This window comes from Panthera pardus, unplaced genomic scaffold (genome assembly GCF_024362965.1).
Source record: "Panthera pardus isolate Hobbes unplaced genomic scaffold, ASM2436296v1 HiC_scaffold_16, whole genome shotgun sequence".
In the NCBI taxonomy this organism is placed as follows: Eukaryota; Metazoa; Chordata; class Mammalia; order Carnivora; family Felidae; genus Panthera; species Panthera pardus.
Window position 1 is genome coordinate 152,321,516 of NW_026526721.1, and position 22,106 is coordinate 152,343,621.

Here is a 22,106-nt window from a genome sequence, read left to right on the forward strand (position 1 = left end):
GGGGGAGAGGGGCAGAGAGAGAGGGGAGAGAAAAACCCAAGCAGGTTCCATGCTGTTAGCACAGAGCCCAGGGGGAGGCTTGAACTCAAAAACTGTCAGATCATGACCTGAGCTGAAAACAAGAGTTGGACGTTTCACGCGCTGAGTCACCTAGGTGCCCCAGAAATTTTATTTTTAAATTTATGTCCTTCTGAATCTGTTTCTATAAAGGGCCAGATAGTAAATACTTTAGGCTTTGTGAACCATACGGTCTCACTCACAACGAGTCAACTGCCGTTGCAGCCATGGACAGTACATAACTGAATGAATGTGGCTGTGTTCTGATAAATACACACTAAAATGAATTTCATATCCTTCTTTTGATTAAAAAAAATTCAAGGGGCTTGGTGCAGAGCCTACTTGAGACTCTCTCTCTCTCTCTCTCACTCTGCCCCTCTTCGCTGCTCATGTGCTCGCTCTCTAAAAGAAAATAGAAAATAAAAATATTCCAAAATGTCAAAACAATTCTTAGTTTTCAGGCCATACAAAATAGTGGTAGCCAGATTTGTTTTACAGGCTACAGTTTGTCAACTTCTGCTCTTGTCCCCCAGTTTTTAAAATATTATTGGACAAAAGAAATATTGACTTATGAAATTGAGATTGTAAAGTAATAAGCATTATTAATGAGATATAGAGCAATTTGTTTGTCTCCTAAATTAATGAGCATGCATTCAAGGATATAATTAGGAAAAAAATGTATATATATAAAGGATATAACTGGATAAGATCTTCCGATTTCTAGGAATTCCTATGTAACATAGAAGAAAGTAGAAAGATCATACTACATGCTAAACTTCTCTGTAGTTGTTTCTTGACTATCTAATTTTATAATGTACTAATTAAACATTAATTGTTAACACAGAATCTAAGAAAATAAGAGGCTTTAAGATCTGGATCACCTAGTCACTTACAGTAGTAATGATGCCTTATATTTGTATAGCATTTGATAGCTTACAAAAACTATAGTTCCACATATTATGTCTTCAGATCCTCAACACAACCCGGGAGGTAGAGAGGCAAGGTGTTATTATCCAAATTTCCAGAAGAACGACCTGCCCAAGATTACACAAGGGACAAGGGAGTGGGAGGAATTTTCTAGTCACACCTCTGAGTCATAGTCAGACTTATTGCCATTGAATATAATGATACGATCATGCAATTCAAGAGCAGGGCAATGAATAAATCCTGCTTCACCACTTGATGAACACTCAGTGATTCAACATAGGGATGCCTCTGGTGTGTCAATGTAGGCCTCACATGTCTAGATCAGCGGGAAATCCAGAACTCTTGTCTTTTTTTGTTTTTAGTTTTTTAAATGTTTATTTCTGAGACAGAGAGAGACAGAGCATGAGGGGGGCGGGGCAGAGAGAGAGGGAGACCCAGAATCTGAAGCAGGCTCCAGGCTCGGAGCTGTCAGCATAGAACCCAATGTGGGGCTCAAACCCACGAACCGCGAGATCATGACCTGAGCTGAAGTCGGTCACTCGACCGACTGAGCTACCCAGGCGCTCCAAGAACTCTTGTCTTCTTGTCCCACGCATCGCCCTTTCCCCTGTCAGTCGAGGAATGACAGCAGTCACAATCATGGCTGATTGCTCTGGAAGGGGTTACCCTAACCGCTGTAGTAGCTGGGAGCCCAGTGTCATCGCTGACTCCAGAGCGTTCCAAGGCTATTACCTTGGAAAGCAATGCCCTTGTCAACCTCTGCAGTTGCGCACAGCTTTTGAGAGCAGTGTCCTTATACCGAATGAAGCACCGGTCTGAAATAATTACACCCTCACTCAGACCCAAGCTCCAGTGTCACCAGGGACTTTACCCGCCACTACGTTGATCGCCTATGGACACAAAAGCCATCGGAAGAAAGGGACTTGGATTGTGCTTCCTGTCCTCATTGTGGCCATCACTGGGACACTTCCCCTCGGTGGTTCCACAAGAAAGAAAAGGAGATGCTCCTTTCCTCGGGATTACACATTTAGATGGTGCACCCACACCAACTGGCTCAGGGATCCTAATATTACAGTTCTTTGTATTCATTCACTCAGTCACTTCCCCAGGGAATAAGTTGGGTGTAGAAACAAAATGCTCTAAAGCCTTTATGTACATTTGCGTGTTAAGTATGTATGTATTGACCGATTTAAATCTAACTTCGAGTTACGGAGAATTTAAAACATACACACAAAATAGAGAATGCGGTATTAAACCCCAGTTCTCACCTCACGGACCCATCACTCTGCTTTAACACTTAACAATCCTCACCTAATCTTGTTTTCATTTCTTCTGCCACTTCTCCCCTTCCCCCTGGAGTATTTTGAAGGAAATCCTGGAGATCATTGAAATTTCATCCTTATTCAGTATACGACTCTAGCAGACTGCTTTCGAAAGCATCATTATGACAAAGACAAAATTATATACTACCACCTAATATCCAGCCTCTAGTCAAGTTTCCCAACTGTTCCAAAAATGTCTGTTTATAACTGGTTTGTCAAATCAGGATCCACATGCTGTACTTAGTTATTAGGTGTCTTAAATCTCTTTTTTTAAAGTTATTTATTTCTGAGAGAGAGGGCGAGAGAGAGCATGAGTGGGGGGGGGGGCAGAGAGAAGGAGAGAGAATTCCAAGCAGGCTCCACGCCGTCAGCACAGAGCCCCAAGCAGGGCTCGAACTCACGAACCGTAAGATCATGACCTGAGCTGAAATCAGGAGTCGGATGCTCAACTGACTGAGCCACCAGGCACGCCTTAAATCTCTTTAATTTATTAAGATAACTTATTTGTTGAAGAAATCCTGTCATTTGTGCTGTAGAACTTTCCACAGTCTGGGTTCGGTTGATCGCATCTTCTCTGGCGTCGTTTTACACTTTCCTATATTGTTCATTCTCCCTTCTCCTCATAAACTGTTACACTTAGAGGCTTTATTGGATTTAAACTCAAAATATTTGGGCAAAAATACTGCAAAGGCGATTCAGCATATTTTATCACACCACATCAGGAAGCATATGATGTATGGTCATTCGACTCTGAGTGATGTTAAAATTCATCAGTGGGTTCAGGTGTTGTCTATTATTTTATTAGGAGATTGAAAAAAGGTCTTTTGTCATTTCTCTTACCTTTATCAGTTGGAAATACTGTATACGAAAGGGCTTGCCCTTTACAACTCTGGCTCCCCTAAAATGCAATTTGTATAAGAGAAGCAGAATGCTTGATTCTTTTCCTTTATTTACCGATCATCGTTACCATGTAACGTAGCAACTAACTATTGCAACTTCTAGGTGACTGATATGTATATTTTCTTTTCTCAGTGTCATTATGGACTTGTGGATTTTAACATCACTCATGTGATAAATGACTTAAAATATATTCTGTAGGCAATGGTGAGCCACCACAGGCCATTTCCAACTTTCAAACATAAAGCCTAACTGACCACGGATCTAAAAATCAGGGATGCCTGGGTGGCTCAGTCGGTTAAGCTTCCCACTTTGGCTCAGGTCATGATCTCATGGTTCGTGAATTTAAACCCCACGTTGGGCTCTGTTCTGACAGCTCAGAGCCTGGAACCTGCTTCAAATTTAGTGTTTCCCTCTCTCTCTGCCTCTCCCCCACTCGTGCTCTCTCTCTCTCTCTCTCTCAGTGATAAATAAACATTAAAAAACTTTAAAAATCAAACAGTAAGCTTATTGTTTTAGGGGGAATCCTTTCTTAACAGAACCAAAAAATTAAGATCAAAATCTCTGAACATACCAAAACTTTAGCCACAATATTTAACAATGATTATTTCCAGGACCTTATACTTGTTCTCTGAGTTTCTTCTTTAGTTTCACTCAGTTTACTGGACTTCATTTCATGAATGTCTGAGTATCTGACTGAGGCTAGATTAAGTTCCGGGCACACGATGATTTCCGTCTTTATATCATTCAACTTACATTTATAAGACCTACATGTCCTATGACTAGTATTTGCAATTACATTTTTCTAAAATAAGAGCAAATTAATACCCAAATAACTGACTAGTACTCTAGTAATTGAACATGAGTTCGTGGACAATGGGGACGTGGCTCAAACTGAAGCAATGGCCGACAGTGAGTGCCAGCGTGCGAGTTCAACGTGTTTGTGAGCTGACATGCCAAAGCCGGAATTTGACGCGTAAAAAGGAGGGTTAGGTGTTTTAGTGGAGGAGGCATGAAACTGTGTTTTTGACTGTGACACGCTAGATTGTTCGTCGGCTTGTTCTATCTTCCCTAGACAACTAGTTAGTTCTGAGAGGGCAGAAGCCGGACCTGTATTGTTCATTTACTCCTAGCATCTAGTACGTGATTTTTTAGAGTGAAAGAAAAAAAACGATGCATGCAAGACAAGAGCAAAATCTACAATGGTTTTTGAGTGGCGAGAATCGTAATAAGACCTTTTTAGGCAGACCTAATTTACCACTCTTTAGTGGTATCTTTTGCGTATTTTGACTCTGGGGTATTGGTATGAAAAATAGATTCCTTTAAAAATTATCTGAGTATAGATGTAGTACATTTCATCTAGGAAGATTCTGAACAGTAAACAAGTCAAATGAAATCACTGGTACCTCCATTCCTTAAGGTGAACTGTGAGTGCCTTTTTCCAGTATTTGTCTATGTCTGCATAACATTAAACAATACTGGAATCATCTTGAACATATTGTTTAGTAACATACTCCTACATTTAAATACATGGCTAATTTCTCCTGCAATAGAAATTTTAACGGCTATATTCCATTATCATAATATCTATTTTTACAGTAACCAGACCCAAATCTAATTTCCGAACATGAAATTCTGATGAACAAGACCACAGGGCAGTGATTCTGATCAGCGTCATGCCTGGTAACAACAGCAGGCTATTCCATAGCACACACAGCTCTAGGACGTGAGATTAACTTCAACAACTATTCATTTAGTTTGGTTTGACTTTCTGCCAGTCTTATGACCAACTTGAAGCAGGTCCTAGAACAGGGAATGTTATGTTTGGTGTCCAGGGAAGCAGCAAACTGGAGAAGCCATCCGAAATTCCAGAATAATACAGAGAGCCAACACGTTATCCATTTCCCACAGCAAAATTTGATCTAAAAGGATAAAAATGCCATATAAGTTAGGTTAAACATCTTGTGGGGGAAAGTAACCTATTAGTGTACAAGGGAATGGAAATGGTGAAACCAAAAAGAAGCTGAAAACAAATCTGTACATACATTTTTCTTTCAAGACTCCACACTATGTAAATGTCCTCCAAGAAGATAAACTTAAGCTGACTCATCGTCACTTGCTTCTGCAATGGTTTCTGAGGCGTCTTAGATAGTAGCCACCCTGCCCCCAGGGTCCTGAGGGCTAATAAATATTTTTCAGGTGGACTGACAACAGGAAAGAATTGTAGGACAAGAAACTACCTGTAATACCTAGGTGTGAGTACCCTGGAAAGTGATGTGCTGAAAAACTGCCCCTTCCAGCTGGTTAACTTTTATGCTCATGCATTTATTTACTTTTTGTGACATTCACTCATCAACGACAAATGAATACGTGACAGCCTAATGATACAAGGGAAATGCAGTATTGTGTATAGGATTGGAAGAGATGCAAAACGAGTGCCATGACATTTCGTTTTTCTTTCTTTCTTTCTTTCTTTCTTTCTTTCTTTCTTTCTTTCTTTCTTTCTTTCTTTCTTTCTTTCTTTCTTTCTTTTTTTGTAATCTCTACACGTAAAGCGGAGCTCAGACTCAACTCATGGCGACCCCGAGATCAAGTCGTGTGCTCTTCTGACTAAACCACCTAGGCACCCCAATGGTATTACTTCTTTTAAAAGCTTTGGGAGAATGCTTTAGGCCTTTGTTAATTTGTAGAGGTCATATTATTTTCTGGCCATCAGTGTCCATTTCCTTATTTTGTTGACAGCATCCCATTTTTTCTTCTGGGGAACCACTCCTCTCCTACAGTCCATGTTCTTTGGGTGAAACATAAGTGAAGCATGTGACTCATATTTGGCCAATCACAGCATAAAATTTTCCTAGCTGGGGATGGGATCTGTGTCGGTTTAATTAGTGAATCAGGGACTGCTGCTAGTTAGGATCTTTCTCATGCTGGACTTGGATGAGGACGGATGTAGACCTGAAATTGTTGGAAACCATTTTGCGGCCACACGAAGTCTGAGTATAAAGGCAACATGGAGGAGAGCTGAGCCTTTTTTGTTGCTGCTTTTTGTTTCTCAGAAGGCCCTCTTTTGTCTGATTTGAAATGGGCATGAGTGGCAGTAGATTGAAAGTTCTAACTCTACCCTTATTTTCACAGGACAGCTAGAAGTGTCTAAATTATAAGAAAATCGATGCTTTGTAACAACTAAAGAAATAAAAAAACTCCGTATTGGAATAGTTTATTATATAAGCATTGTAAAATGTCTTCTGGGGGGGGTGCCTGTGTGGCTCAGTCAGTTGAACATCTGAGTCTTGATTTTGGCTCAGGTCACGATCCTAAACTTATGGGATTGAGCCCTCAGCATGGAGCCTACTTAAGATTTTCTCTCTCTCACTCTGCCCCTCTCCCCTGCTTGTGCTCTCTCGTTCCAATATTTAAAAAAAAGTTTTCTAGGGATATGGCAGTGTGAAGTGTACAAAAGAAAACATCTTTTTTATTAAGTTTATTTATTTTGAGAGACAGAGACGGCGCAAGTCGGGGAGAGCAGAGAGACAGGGAGAGAGAGAATCCTAAGCAGATTCCACACTTCCAGCCCACACCCTGAAGCGTAGCTTGAACTCATGAAACCCTGAGATCACGACCTGAGCTGAAACCCATAGTCACTTAACCGACTGAGTCACCCGGGCGCCCCTAAAATAAATCTTTTTTAAAGAAATGTAAAATCTGCTTGGAAAGACATGAAAACATTAAAAAACATTCTAAATCCTTTAGCACACAAATGAGTTGCAAACAGTATGCATATTAGGTGTTCAGAATGGCAATATAAAGACAACTATCTAGAAACAAAACCAGCCTACAACAAAAGAGGGTTTAGACTAAACTCCCAACTATTTCCATTAAATTCTCAAGGCACCGGTCCTCATATCCTTACTGACTTGTGTATCTAATTGCCTATTTGATATCTCCGTTTAGATGACCAATAGGCATCTCAAACGTCCGGAAAAAGTCTTTTCCTCCAAACTTGCGTGACCTAGACTGTCTTCCAAATTTCAGTAGATGGCAACTGCATCCTTCCAGTTGCTCAGGTCTAAAACCTTACAGGTGGTCTTTTTTTTTTTTGCATATGAAATCCATTCCATCAGCAAATCTTACTGGCTCTATCTTCAAAACGTATTCAGAAACTAACCACTTCTTCTAAATACCTCCACTGCTGCCTGAATTATTGCAATAGACTAACTGGTCTTCTTGATCTCATCACTGGCCCACTGAAGTCTAGTTACAATAGAGCAGCTAGCCACAACAGTCTCATTTTATGAAGTAAATTTTCAGACATACGTAAAAGGTGAAAAGATTTTATAATGCTCCATCTGTATACCCACTATCTGTAGAGTCCACTATTAAATAGCACGGTCCTGTTAAGATGACAGATTGTATAGCTCCTTTGCTCAAACCTCTCTAATAGCTTACCTCATTCAAAAAGGAAAAACCAATTTCTTACCATGGTCTTCAAGATTCTATGATCTGGTCCCTATTACCATTCTTCCCCGTTGACCATTACCCTTCAGCCACAATGGTCTCCTTGTTGCTTACGCAAACACGGCAGGCACATTCTTGCTTTAGGGTCTTTGCACTTGCTGTCCCTTTGCTTGGGATGCTCTTCTCCTTGGTATGTGAATGGCTTGCCTCTTTCTTTGGATCACCTCATTAGAGGTCTTCTCTGACTCTTCCAAGTAAGTATTAGGTTGAACAATTCAATGTCATCCAACCATGTTTAACCCACACGAACCCAATATTGTTCTGAGTTGAAAACAATGTAAAAAAGATCAGAAACTTCATATGGTTCAAGCTAATAAAATAGCACCACCACCTTACCTTTTTATTCTCACCTGGATTCCAAATTTCTTTATAGAGCTTCTTAGATACCACTATCTTACATACTACTGTGTATTGTCTATAATATGATCCTTAAAGTTAGGAAATCTTTGTTTTGTTCACTGCTGCATGCTCAGTGTGCAGACTATAACCTGGCTTATAGTGGGTACTCAGGACATACTTAAAGAGTGAATTCTTCACATTGAAGCCAGAGTGAGCTTTTGGAAACACCAATCTGATGCCACTCCTACTAAAAACTCTTAAATTGGTTTGTATCACTTCAGAAGCAAAGATAAGCAAACCTGTAAGACCCTGCATGGTGGGTCTTTGCTTAATTCTCTAGATCCCTCTCACATTATCTCCCTCATTTCTTTTCAGTCTCTGGGACTGTTTTTCCTTGCTCTTCCTGTGCTTCTGCACCAAGTTCACTATGAGGCAGTTTTAAATCTTAGCTCAAAGATTCTCTTGCTAGAAGCCATTTCTGACACCCCAGATTTGGTAGAATTCCGCTTCAATGCTCTCAGGCACCACTTCTCTACCCTTAGTGATACCTATTGGGATTATAAAGTTACTTTTGTGTGATAATTTGTCTCCCTCACCAGACAGGAAGTTTCACGAGAGAAGAAAACACAGCTTTCTTTTTACTTCCCTTTGGATCCCTAGCATCTATGAAGTATCTGGCACATAGTAAGAGCTTAAAACTCCTTTAAAAAATAGATCCTGTGGTGTCTCTGTTACCAGTGCCTAACTGGGCAACTGGTACACGGTAGACGAATACATTTGCTAAACAACCCATAGAAGGAAGAGCGTTTGACTACTTATTTACAATAAATATATAACGCATAAGGGCTATCACTTGATTATTTGTGATGAGGCATTAATACATAATTGATACCTACCCCAAATCCCGAATTCTCTCTTCTCATCAACTTCTTCTCAACACTAAGACTGAAGAAAGTAAGTTACACTTCTTTTCTTTCCTTTGTTTACTCTCTGGTGGAGTAAAGGGTGAGCTGGCTAGAATTCATTTAGAGCCAGAATGAGCCATAAGTGAGATCTGGCTTCTGAACCAACAGACCATGCCTCGTATTCTCACTTGGATAGTTAGATGTTTAGAAACTTTTTTTTTCCCCAGTCAGGGGCACCTGATTTCAGCTCAGATCATGATCTCGTGGTTCCTGAGATCAAGTCCTATGTCATCAGTGCAGAGCCTGCTTGGGATTCTCTCCCCATGTCTCTGCTCCTCCCCTGCTGGCACGCACACGCTCTCTCTCCCTCTCGAAAGAAAGAAAGAAAGAAAGAAAGAAAGAAAGAAAGAAAGAAAGAAAGAAAGCAAGCACTAGAAAGTTTTCCCCTCAGTCAGATGAAAAAGCTTTGCATTATTTTTCTTTTTACTTTAATAGCAACCTCTTTGAAAACATTTCAGTGGTCAAAGGATATATTAAAACACCCACATACACAGGTTGTATAAATTTACAGGTTTATTAGGGCAGAATGACATGGAGCAGTATAAGCAGAAAAAAAACAAAAATGTTACAAATGACTTCCTTTTAAGCGTGCTGAAACACAGAATTGTCGTAGTAATAAGCTTGTAATTCCAGAGGAGCACTGTGGCAAGCTTACTGACTGTCATTTGTTAATCTGGGAAAGGGAGAAGAGCCAAATCAAATACAGTACAAATGAATCGTTACAAAATGGTAATTTTCGACATAATGAAACTTAAAAAGAAACTAAAAACCTAAAGAAGATAGCAAGATGTGAATTTTCTAGTTTTAATAATGTATTATGGGTACGCGAGATGCTGCCAGAGGGTGAACCTGGGTGGAGGGTAACCTCGCTGCATTATTTTTGTACCCTTTTGCGCGTCTATAATTATTTCCAAATAAAAAGTGAAATAAACACATAAATAAAATAAAAAAAGAAGACAGCAGGAAAAACAGTAAATGTAGATAAGAAGGGATTTTTATTTTATTTATTTTTTTTTTTTAATTTTTTTTTTTCAACGTTTTTTTTTTTATTTTATTTTTGGGACAGAGAGAGACAGAGCATGAACGGGGGAGGGGCAGAGAGAGAGGGAGACACAGAATCGGAAACAGGCTCCAGGCTCCGAGCCATCAGCCCAGAGCCTGACGCGGGGCTCGAACTCACGGACCACGAGATCGTGACCTGGCTGAAGTCGGACGCCTAACCGACTGCGCCACCCAGGCGCCCCAAGAAGGGATTTTTAGAACGAGAACTTAAATATACATAGTCAAAGACTTGCTTTGCCAGATTGCCATACGTTTATAAGGAGTTAACCAAAATGAAAAAGACAGACACACACATCTCATTAACAAAAACAGTAGGCTCTGAAAAGTTGCATCCTATTTTTAATGTCTGAACTAATGATGTTTTCCGGAAATGTGCAGAGAGCAAAAGGTAGTACTATGTGTGCAAAACACAACTGAATTTTGTGAAAACCACAAAAAACGACTGCTCTTGAGAAAGGAAAAGTTTTATTTCTTGACATCATCAAAGAAAAACGTGAAGGATCTGATAGGAACGAAACAAAAATGTACAAATCCTACTACCTCATTCCTCAAAACCATATAAACACTTGCAAGATTTTCCTTCATCCGTTAAATGTCTCTAGAGCAGCCAGCCTACACAGACCTGGGGGCATTCACATGTCAGAATATTCCATAAAAATCTGGGAACATATTTTTGGCAGAAAGAAATCACTTTGTGTGCAAGGAAAGGCTGCTTGTGAAAGAATGCAGACTGACACAGTTGGGCAGGAGCCCCTTGCAATGACATAATGTTAGTGTCATCATTTATCACATTATTGGGAGCATTTAAAAGACACAGGGCAGGGGTGCCTGGGTGGCTCAGCAGGTTGAGCGCCTGACTCTTCTCATTTCCGCCAGGTCATGGTCCCAAGGTCTTGAGATGGAGCCTGTGCGGGAGTCCACACTGAGCTTGGAGCCTGCTTAAGGATTCTCTCCCCCTCTCCCTCTGCCCTTCCCCTGCTGGCGCTCTCTTCCTCTCACATAAAACCACCAACCAACCAAAAGACACATGGCATTCTGAACTCCTAAAACAAGTAGAGTTGTTTTTTGGTGTCAAATAGATGGCAAATATCCTTTAGAGGGAGAAGTAAAAACGCAGAGAAGCTCGCTCCAACATTGCCTCGTATCACTCGACCTTGAAGCTTACTTTTGTAACAAAATTCTAAAAGCAACATACAGATCTGCTTGGCTGGACACTTCACTTATATTTCCTTCTTAAATATTAGGGGACAGCACATGGTGCAAAAGGGGAATTAGGGCTAGAGTTAATTAGAGTTCATTAGAGTTTAATTTCTGACCCTTCCAGCGACTATGTCTTCGTTACGACAATGGGTATAATAATCCCCGTATCTCAAGGTTGGTCCCAGTCCTGAAAGGGATAATGTATTTAAATGCCTAGCACAATGCTGTGCAAACAGTAGGCAGCAAGAAGTGTGAGCTCGCTCCCAGTTTTCCCAGAAGACACAACAAAATATTTCCTTCTGTTAGTTTGATATGAACCAAAACAAATGGCCGAGGAGTAAGCAAAAAGGGCTCGAGATTCTAACCCCACTATTATTATCCAAACAATCATTGCATTAATTACGCAGTTATATAAACTAATATTGAATAAACATTATTGGGTTTTTTGGTATTATTCAGGTAATGCGTTATAACCCGAAAAGGTCCTCTCTTCGCAAGTCAGCTTTTAATTTTGTCTTTAACTGATTTAGCAAAATAGGTCATTAATTCTCTTATTCAGATCATAACAGAGCTCCATCTTTTGGGAGGATTAAGCTCCCAGGTAAAAATCATAGTTTTAATGCTTACTCATGGGTTTCAGAAAAAGTGACGTGGGAAAAGAAACGGCAAAAGGTTAAAGAATTTGTCTCTCGGGGCTGTTTGCCTTCAAGCATCTGTTGATGTCTGTCTACACACCAAAGCTCCCTAATTCCTGCCTTGAACCTCCGCTAAGAAGCCACAGTCCCAGACCCCAACAACTCCCAAGGGGGAGCAAGCCCTTCGAAACTGAAGGAGTGGACAGGACAGAGACAGGCCTTAGAAGGCTTTAGAGGGGGCGCCTGTGTGGCTCCGTCGGTGAAGCGTCCCACTTTGGCTCAGTTCATGATCCCAGGGTTTGTGAGTTCGAGCCCTGCGTCGGGCTCTGTGCTGGCAGCTCAGAGCCTGGAGCCTGCTTGGGATTCTGGGTCTCCCTCTCTCTCTATGCCTTTCCCCCGCTCGCGCTGTCTCTCTCTCTCTCTCAAAAAATAAACATTAAAAGGAAAATTAAAAAAAAAAAAAAAAAAAAAGCAGGCTTTGGAGACAGGTTTTTAACATAATCCGCGGCCTTACGCAGCAGTTCTGGAACCTACAGTCCCCGGCTGTAACATTGTGTCTAAGCTGTCATTTCATGCCTTTGTCTCAGGAAGCAGCTCGACTATCAATCACTTCCCTCCAGAGGTTCTCTAGCCATCCTATCCCGAAAAAGGGGGTCTGGCCCACTCAACCCTCGCATCATTCTTCTGTATTTCCTGCATGGCATAGCCTTGCCACAATCCGTCTTTACCTTGTCTGTCTGCTTAAATCTCTCTACTCCACTAGAAGGTAAGCTTCCTAAAGAGCAAGGCCCTGGGTCTGCCTCCAGCGCCTTGAACCTGCGGAGTCTCAAGAGACCCTTCTGGAATGAACGACAGGTCCGGGTCTGGCAGATATTTAACTGCCTCCATATCCCGCCATCTCCGCCTCCCCCCCCCCCCCCCAAACCACCGCCGCCGCCTCCTCCGGAAATCATTTCAAAATCACGGGTTTTCATTTTGGAAATAGGGCTTTCAGCGTTGCCGCTACACCCGCTCGCTCTCGCACGCTCGTTCCCTGCAGTCGGAGCCGCCGCCCGGCCCACTTACCCAAGCCCACTAGGCCGGACCGTTTAGGGGCGATCGGGGCAGGTGCAGCCTCGAGCGGGCGACCGCCTCAGTTCACCTTCCCGGTCCCCGGTCCTCCGCGGGCCCCGAGAAGCCACCTCTAGGCCGCCCGGGCCTCCGCCCACCGGCGGTCGCACCCTGCCGCCCTCCCTCCGGCGCGGCGCCAGCAGCTCGCGGCGGTCGCGGCGGGGGCGCTGCTCCCGGCACCCCGCGCGGGCGGCCGCGGGAGAGCCGGCCGTCTTTCGCCAGGCCGCGAACCCGCCTGTCCCGCAGCGCGCGCCGCCGCCGCCGCCGCAACTGCTTCCGGGTGAGCGGGTCACCGACCCTGTGGCCCCGCCCCTCCGCCTCCTTCGGCTGCCGCTGGGGCTGCGGCTCCTCTCGGGGGCCGGTTCCCGCTGTCTCCGTGTCAGCCACCGCGCCGCGGGGCCGCCGGCGTGACTGAGCGACCCGCTGCGGGCGCCGGGAGCCGCTGCGTCCGGCCGGGCAAGCCTGCGGGAGCCCGGGAGCCAGTCCGCCGTCCGCGCCCCTCGTCCTCCGCTCCTCGCTGTTCGCCCGTCCGGGTGCCGGCGGCCGACCCGCGCGCCCCAGCCCTTCCCGGGCGGCGCCGCAGTCACAGTCCGCGCCCAGGGACAGGTAAGGACCGCTTCTCCCGCCGGCCCCGGAGGCCGCTGTTCGGCCTGCAGCCCGTGCGACCCGCGCCGCCGCTGACCCCTGCTGGGGGCCGGGCTTCCCTGCCGGCTCCGGGTCGGGGTCGCCCCCCGCCTACCGCGTTCGCCGGCGGCACGCCTGATTTCTAACGCGCACCCTCCGTCTGCGCCGGGGGCAAGGGTCTCTCCCATTGTGGAAGAAATTACATCGGGCCGCTGTCCCTCTGCCTCCGGTGTTCGAGGCTCCTTCATCTCCTCCCCAGCGCGACACCCCAGCGAACGGTGTCAGGCCGGTGGAGGGCGTATAGCATTTTTATGGGATTTTTTTTTGTTTTTTCTTCCTCCTTGACCCGAACTGAAGCGCGGGCATAACAGGCGCTTGCTAGGAGTGTCAGGGTTAATGCTTGACTACTATGTGGCGTTATTCACACCCAGATCGTTAAGTTATACAGCTCCGGTCAGGCCTGCTTCTCTTGCCTGTGGATATCCAGCGGGAAGCTGGCGGACCTATGGAAGCGCACCTCTTTGCCTTTCTTAGGGGAGAAAAAAGTTCAAGTGTTTGCTCTACTTTTCCACCGTGGGAGATACAAATATCAGGCTGCCGAGAAACGGCTAGGGAATTACTGTATCCTAAACTTTAACTGTTTGTAGCTCATTTTCTTTGAGTTTCCATTTAATGACTCAGCATTTCTGCCATAAACAGAAAAACTGCAGAGTAGTTTAATTGGCTAAAAGAGAACATGTAAGGATAGTAGCCATTGCTTTATGTTCTCACAATGGGAAGAGAACGTGGATGCGGTAAATGGAACCAGAGGGACGGTGAACGGGGTACGGGTGGGCGAGTTCATAATGTTTAAAATAACATTTTTTCCCCCCAAGATAACACTTTTATTTTATTTGGGGATGAATCTGTATATAAGGGTGCAATTGCAGATAAAAGTTAGTTGGCAAAGACTTGAGGTTTGCTGTGGTTTGGGCGTCTTGACGAATGAACCCTGCTTAACTTCTGTTTATCCTCTGTTTAACAAACGTAGAGATGATGACCCGGTGTTAAATTCACGTTGGAGTAAGAATTTCAGAAAGTGATTCATTTAGAAAGTTAGGTCACGCTGTGAATCATTGATAGGGATCTTAGGATTGGAATAGAGAGGAAAGCTAGAAGTTTGTTACTGCCTGTTTAATTAGAAGCTTTCAGTCATTTTATATGAAGTGTTGTATTATGCTTTGTTAGGTTTGTTGGTAGGTATTTATTGTTATGAAGTGTGATAAGGAAATCCTAATTGAACTTTTGCAGAACGTTTGGCTTCAGAATAGTTTGTTAGTTCCTGAGTATATTGTGGTAATTTTACCCCCACTCCTTTTTTTTTTTTTTTTTGGCCAGATGTGAGAAGATAATTAAAGATGTCTAGAAACAAAATAAATGTCAGTGAAAAGATATAAAAAAGTTTACTGAAAGAATCCATAGTTACAAAGTAGTCTTTTGAGTGAAAGGCCTCACCTATTTTGCAAATCCTCAAAAATGTGGAATGAGACTATACCCAGTTCTTACGTAAGTTCTGTTACAGAAGAAAGTGTATTGAGCTTGTGATTTATTATTGGAATGAATTCATTGTAAACTAGAAATAACTTTTTATTGCTCAAGTGTAATTTGATCATTTTTGGCTTTAAAAATGTTAAGCTAAATAACTTTGAATCACAGAATACTTGATACTCTTAACCTTGTTTTCTTTTTCTTTTTGGAATTCAGCTTATTTTACCTTGATTTTCATTTATAGAGAGCCTTAGTTGTTACTTATAAAGTAATGGTAAGTTGGTCTTGGTTACCAGATTCCTTTAATTCTTTGACTAAATTCTGGCATCTCATTTTCTTATCCATTCTTATATACAGAGTGTTCCCTAATGTTGCTTTTGATTTTTGTCCAGCTAATAGTAACTTAATTAGGAGTTTCAGTTCCCAGTGAACAGATTCCCTTTTGGAAAATCCCTTGTGGAAACCACCGTAACTAACAGTCTTGATAGGTAGATATACAAGAGAAGCCTTCTTTCTCAAAAATAAGATAAAAACAGAGAAGGAGACAAACCATAAGAGACTCTTAAATACAGAGAACAAGCTGAGGGTTGCTGGATGGGGTTTGGGTGGGGGTGATGGGCTGAATGGGCAAGGGGCATTAAGGAGGGCACCTGTTGGGATGAGCATTGGGTGTTACACGTAAGTGATGAATCGCTAAATTCTATTCCTGAAATCATTATTACACCATATGTTAACTAACTTGGATTTAAATAATAATAAAAATAATAATAATTAAAAAACAGAAGCCTTCTTTTGTTATGATGTAAGCATCTCCATAATGAAGGAAAAAAGTGATATGAGGGTATATTTGGCAAATAGATTCTTTCTCTCTCAAAACAAAACCAAAAACAGATCTTTACTAGAAATGAGAGCCGTTTCTTGCAAGGCTCTTTGTGAATTGTTTATCCTGCTCCTGGTGTGAAAAGGGACAGAATTGATGATGTATAGAAAAAGAAATTCTCCCTGCAGCATGCTGGGAATGTTGATGAGGATCATTTAAGAGAAAATACAGTTTCCGTCTTCACCAGAGGAGTGCTACCCATTGCACCTACAAAATAGAGGCCGTTTCATAGCCTTTTTCCTTGTGGGTAGTTGATTGCTTTCTGGAGACTCTGAATGGAGAGATGGACCTTCAACCAGGAAAACGTTAATTAATAATTAATTATTAATCCAGTTTGCAAACAATAGACTTTATGACCGTCATCCAAAACTTAACTTTTAAAATTTCAGAAGGAAGGTACTGAGCAAAATTTGCCCTTTTTCTCCATTTTTCCTTTTAAGATAGACACCTTTGGAAACAATTTTTTTGTGTTGCACATTGCACTTTGACTTTTAAAACTTTCTGCCCTACAGTAAATTAGGCTAGATTTAAAAGGAATCAAACATTGGCTAAAAACTGGGTTTGGCATAAGTGTTACTTTTTCATTTGTTCTATTATTTTTTTATCTGGTGGGGGCTGGAGAGAGGATTCTGTTTCTTGGGGAAACTCTGAGCTTTGCTTTTGTATGCTTTTGTTTGGGTCAGGAGAGCAGTAGATACAAGTGGTTGAGAAGGGGGAAGACATGGCATGCGTACCTGGAAGGAGAATGCCCACTTCATGGGTGCAGTAGATGTTTGTGGGAGTTTAAAAAATTGATACGACAGTTTAAATGTTATATGGTGCAAAAGAAGCCTTCTTTCCACAACAGACGTCTAGCCTTTTCCCTTTTCTACTCTCCCACCCCCTAATCCAAGCAACCACTGTGAGTGGTTTCCTGTATGTCCTCCTCCAAATTTTTTATTACATATGTAACTGGCTTTGTTTAGGAGAGTTACCTTTCGTTGTTACCCTTGGTATATCTTAGAGACTTTTCTGTATTTGCACATATGTCCACCTGATTATGTATTTATTTATTTTTAATGTTTATTTTTGAGACACACACGCACACGCACAGAATGTGAGTGGGGGAGGGGCAGAAAGAGAGAGGGAGACCCAGAATCCTAAGCAGGCTCCAGGCTCTGAGCTGTCAGCACAGAGCTCATCACAAGGCTTGAATTCACAAACCATGAGTTCATAACTTGAGCCAAAGTTGATGCTCAACTGACTGAGCCAACCAGGAGCCCCCACCTGATTTTTAAAAAAGACTGAATGCCCTGGGTAGTGTAGATGAACCATAATTTATTCATTTTCCATGATTTATTTTACCATTCCTTGTTAACAGACGTTTAGGTTGTTTTAGCTTTCTACAAATGCTGCTATAGTGAACAACTAGTATTTAAGTCTTTGCACTAGTCCATAAGTATGTATATTGAATATATTTCTGAAAGGGTGATTGCAAAGTTGGGGCTTAAGTTGTGAAAATGTATAAATTTATTTCCATCTTATATTGGACTTTATTTTATAATAGAAGTTAACTTTCTCAACCTTGTGGAAGGAGAAAGGAACTCTTAATTACTTTGGATTCTTTATCTTCTCTATGTTAAAAAAATACTAAAATGTATTGTATAAGGCGGTCTTAAACATTTTAGAGTGACGGGTGGTTAATTTTATTTGTAGTGGCAAGGCTAAAAATACTGTAGCTTGAAAACTGATGTTATATTTGGCAAGAGTTAAATGAATACCTTTTGTAGTGGGTTGTTTTAGGATTTTATGACTGGTGTCAATTAAAAATATTGTATATAGTTTAACTTCTTGCTCTAACGAAATCTGCTACTATATTAGTCATGGGAAATAAATAGCCCACCTTCTGTCTTCCTTCACCGTCCACATCCTAGTCTATTCATAATAAAATAAACCTTGGTAGAGTTTGAGATTCAAAAATCCTTTTGCAAACCATAGTGCTGTTGATGGGTTAATTTCCCAAGGCAGGGGGTAGGTACAAATTCAGTTTTTACTCTGCAGAGTGTTTGTGAGCAAATCAAGGGTTTACGATTTTAATTTCTATACTGTACCGTTCACTCATGAACAAGAGGAAGGAGGTTGAGAACCTCCGTCCTTTTAAAATGATAGAGACTGGAGGGAAAAAAAAAAAAGTACAGAGGGGCTAATGTATGATGATCAAGTTGGAACTTGTGAGTGGCAGTTTCTCTGGCTGGTGCCCAGGATCTATTTTGAGGCCTTGTCAAAGCTCATCTGACAGAACCTACCACAGAACTGTAATCTGTCCTGGCCCCTGCTGCAAGTCAGGAAGGCCTGCGGTTTAGGAAAAGTGGCAACCACAGAAGAGTGAGCTTACGAAGGACGTTTGCTTTCAGAAGATTAAGTCTAAGTTTTGGGGTGAAAATCTGCTTCGCGTGCATATTCTAGGATCGTTTTCTTTTTTTCTTTTTGCCCTCCTCTTTTCAGAGCACGGTTAAGGAGAACTAACGAGGGAGGTGTTTTAGAAACACGTGCACGAGGAGGAGCACAGGATTGTACCAGTATTGATGTCATGTTCAGGTTGTAAGAGTGATCAGATGTTTTATGACAGGGGAAAACCATCACTGATACTGGCATAGGGTGGCCGTGACCCTTGTTGAACTAGTGCAGTTCAGAGACCTGCACACGTGTCTTTGGATCAAAAGGACACTGGGAATGATGAGCTGTTTTATAAGCTTATTTTGAGTTCACGCAGGGAAATTAGCTTCTTGCCCAATTCTCATTGTCTGCTTCCCGTAGAACTGCTACAGTCTCATGTACATTATCGTGAAGTTCTCTCTTTAAAAATAACTTGTGGCTGTTACCAGATGCTGTATCCCCAGCACAGCTGCCTCTGGGTATCATGTGCTTTCTCATGAAAACCTTGCTGTTTTCTATACTTAGTGAATGAGGCACTTGAGTTTCAAGTTCTTTGACTGATTTCACTTCTTCGGCTAGAAAGCTGTTTAAAGGGTTAGTGCTCCACCAAGGTTCGTTTCACCATATTAAACCGCAGCCTTGTCTTACATTACAGTCAAGGTTGTTTGAAGAATTGGGTGTACAATGCACATTTAATTTGCAGACGGAAAGCCTGCAGATGGTTTCCTTTCTTCTGCTCTACGTTAGGTCGTAACTCCAAGAAATTTAGTTTTTCCTTGCCCTCAGAAATGTGAATTATTTGCATTTGATAATGATGGTGTGTTTAGTACTGTATTCAATGTGAGGAAAAAAAATAAACTGGAGTATTTTTCCTTTTTTTCCTATTCCTATTTCTGGCTTATTCCTATTATCCCTTCCCTGTTTCAGCCTTCCCCTACCAGAAAAAAAGGCGGTGGGGAGGTGGGGGGGGGAGGGGAGGATAGTGCAGAGCAGAGAGAGTGGAAAAGAGAAGAGGTTGGGAAAAGCGTTTGAGTACAAAGTGTGTAACAGGGTTTTTAAAAATTTTGTATATATATTTTAATTTTTTTATTTTAGAGAGAGAGAGATCTTGAACAGGGGGTTGGGGCAGAGGGAGAGAGAGAATCCCAAGCAGGCTCTATGCTCAGTGTGCAGCCCAACACAGGGCTGGACCCATGACTTTGGGGTCATGACCTAAGCTGAAAGCTAGAGTCAGACAGTCAAACAGCTGAGCAACCCAGGCACCCCAGGGTGTTTTTATTTTCTCAGGAGTGAGATAGTAAAACCCTTCTTAAAGAATTGTAGTTCATCTCTTTCATTGTTTTCACTTTGAACCTTGTATATCTTAGTTTTTGGGTTTTTTTTTTTTTTTTTTCATTATGAACACCAAACTCTTAACTAGTGTTTAAAAACATTTTTTTTAATATTTAGTTTTTGAGAGAGAGAGAGAGAGAGTAAGTGGGGGAGGGATAGAGAAAGAGGGAGACACAAAATCTGAAGCAGGCTGTAGGCCCTGAGCTGTTAGCACAGAATCCAACACGGGGCTCAAACCCACGAACCGTGAGATCATGACCTCAGCTGAAGTCTGATGCTTAACCAACTGAGCCACCCTGGTGCCCCTTAACTAATTTTGACATAACAAAGCTTTACTGTTTAGGAAACTAATTTTAAAGTTCCTTGTTCCAATCACTTTGTTTTTCTTCTATAGACCCTACTTTCCTAAGTAGAAACATTTTAACAGCCAGGAGCACTCTTTTGGGTCTCTGTTGTCTAAGTAAAATACAGTATACTGTATGCAGAGGATTAGGATGTTAAAATATTTACTTCTCTGATTTTTCTTTTAAGTTTGTTTATTTTGAGAGAGCACACGAGCATATGCTAACAGGGGAGGAACAGAGAGGGAGAGAGTATCCCAAGAAGGCTTCTTGCTGTCAGCTCAGAGCCCAGCGTGGGGCTCTGTCCTATGAACGGTGAGATCATAACCTGGATGGAAATCAAGAGTTAGGCGCAAAACCTACTGAGCCACATGGGCTCCCCTATTTCCCTGTTAAATGGTTTAACTACTTTGTAACAATAAATAATACAATTAGTAAGTATACATGTTGTTGCTATTAAAAAAAGTTTAAAAAAATGATTTTGTTTAAGTGACCCAAGGATTATAGGACTAAAGATAGAAAAACAATTCAGTTTTACATTGGATGTCTTTTCCCCTCTCGTGGATATTGCCACGTCTAAGTAGAGAGTCACTGTCCTCCTGTCTTACCCAACTCACCCTTTGCTATCTGTTTTTTTTAAAAAGTACGTTAAAATATACATAATATAGGAGCACCTGGTTGGCTCAGTTGGTTAAGCATCAGACTTCAGCTCAGGTCATGATCTCACGGCTGGTGAGTTTGAGCCCTGTGTTGGGCTCTGTGCTGACAGCTCAGAACCTGGAGCCTGCTTCGGATTCGGTGTCTCCCTCTTTCTTTGCCCCTCCCGCCCGCTCACGCTCTGTCTCTCTCTTTCTCAAAAATAAACATTAAGAAAATTAAAAAATGTGTACATAATATAAAATTTACCATTTTAATTACTTTAAGTGTATAATTCAGTGGGGTTAAGTACGTTCACGTTGTTGTGCAACCTTCACCACCATCCATCTCCAGAACTTTCTCATCATCCCAAACTAAAACTCTGTGCCCATTAAAAAAATAACTCCTCCTTCCCCATTGCACCTGACATCCACTGTTCAACTTTCTGTCACTATGAATTTGATTACTCTAAGTACTTCATATAAGCAGAATGATGTATTTCTGTTTTGTGTCTGGCGTATTCCACTTGGTGCAGTGTTCTCAAAGTTCATTAGCATGCATGAGAATTTAACTCCTTTTTAAGGCTGAGTAATATTCCATATCCTGTTTGTCCCTTTATCTGTTGATGGGTACTTGATTTGCTTTTACCTTTTGGCTATGGTGCATCGTGCTGCTGTCTATGAAAACAAGTATGTAAATATCTATTTGAGTCCCTGCTTTCATTTCTTTTGGGTGTATACCCGTAAGTGGATTGCATAGCAATGCTATGTTTAATTTTTTGAGGAATGGCCAAAAATTTCCATGGCAGACGATCATTTCATAGTCCAAAGAGCAGTGTACAGGGGTTCTGGTTTCCTGCATCTTTGACACACTTATTATTTTTTTAGATAATGGCCATTCTAATGGGTGTGAGACGGTATCTCAGTGTGGTTTTGGTTTGCGTTGCCCAAATAACTAGTGATGTGTAGCATCTTTTCTTGTGCTGCTTGGCCATTTATAGATCTTCTTTGGAGAAATATCTATTCAGGTCCTTTGCCTGGATTTGATTTGGGTTCTTTTCGTTGTTGTTGTTGTTGTTGAATTTTAGGAGTTCTGTAGGTATTCTGGATATTAATCCCTTATTAGATGTACGATTTGCAAATATTTTCTCCCATTCTGTGGGTCACTTTTTTCTCCTGATAGTGTCTGTTGATGCACAGAGGTTTTATTTTGATAAAGTCCAGTTTATCTACTTTTTTTGTTGTTGTTGTTGCCTGGGCTTTTGGCATCATATCCAAGAAATCATTGCCAAATCCAGCGTCGTTAAGTTTTCATGTATGTTT

General features: G+C 41.8%; 2 protein-coding genes across 24 annotated transcripts in view; one reads left to right on the top strand and one right to left on the bottom strand.

Moving 5' to 3' along the window:
• Nucleotides 1–948: 948 nt before the first annotated feature.
• Nucleotides 949–13,978, bottom strand: LOC109248727 (collagen alpha-1(I) chain-like). 4 transcript variants are annotated; one of them, XR_002072225.2, is made up of 4 exons: nt 12,985–13,977; nt 11,401–11,471; nt 9,592–9,695; nt 949–5,125 (listed from the first exon to the last, which is right to left on the bottom strand). XR_002072225.2 is itself a non-coding variant. In XM_053904039.1 (2 exons), the coding sequence occupies exon 1, from the start codon at nt 13,899–13,901 to the stop codon at nt 13,008–13,010; it is 894 nt and encodes a 297-aa protein (XP_053760014.1). In that variant the 5' UTR covers nt 13,902–13,978; the 3' UTR covers nt 949–5,125; nt 12,985–13,007. The 4 variants fall into 4 exon arrangements, 2 of the variants coding, with proteins under 2 accessions (XP_053760014.1, XP_053760013.1); XR_008422649.1 differs by lacking the exon at nt 9,592–9,695; XM_053904039.1 differs by lacking the exons at nt 9,592–9,695; nt 11,401–11,471 and having other exon boundaries at nt 12,985–13,978.
• Nucleotides 13,523–22,106, top strand: part of LRRFIP2 (LRR binding FLII interacting protein 2) — a 105,392-nt gene continuing 96,808 nt past the window's right edge. For 16 of the 20 annotated variants that reach the window (XM_053904015.1, XM_053904023.1, XM_053904026.1 and 13 more), the window contains exon 1: nt 13,523–13,635. The gene's annotated coding sequence lies outside the window, so the exon portion shown is untranslated. Of the gene's footprint in view, nt 13,636–14,123; nt 14,478–18,544; nt 18,641–20,338; nt 20,464–22,106 lie in introns of those variants that run through there. The other 4 variants (XM_053904019.1, XM_053904016.1, XM_053904020.1 and 1 more) reach the window with 4 other exon arrangements.

Coding starts and splice junctions, on each gene's coding strand:
- LOC109248727 (XM_053904039.1), bottom strand. CDS start 13,901: ATGAAGGAGCCTCGAACACCGGAGGCAGAGGGACAGCGGCCCGATGTA.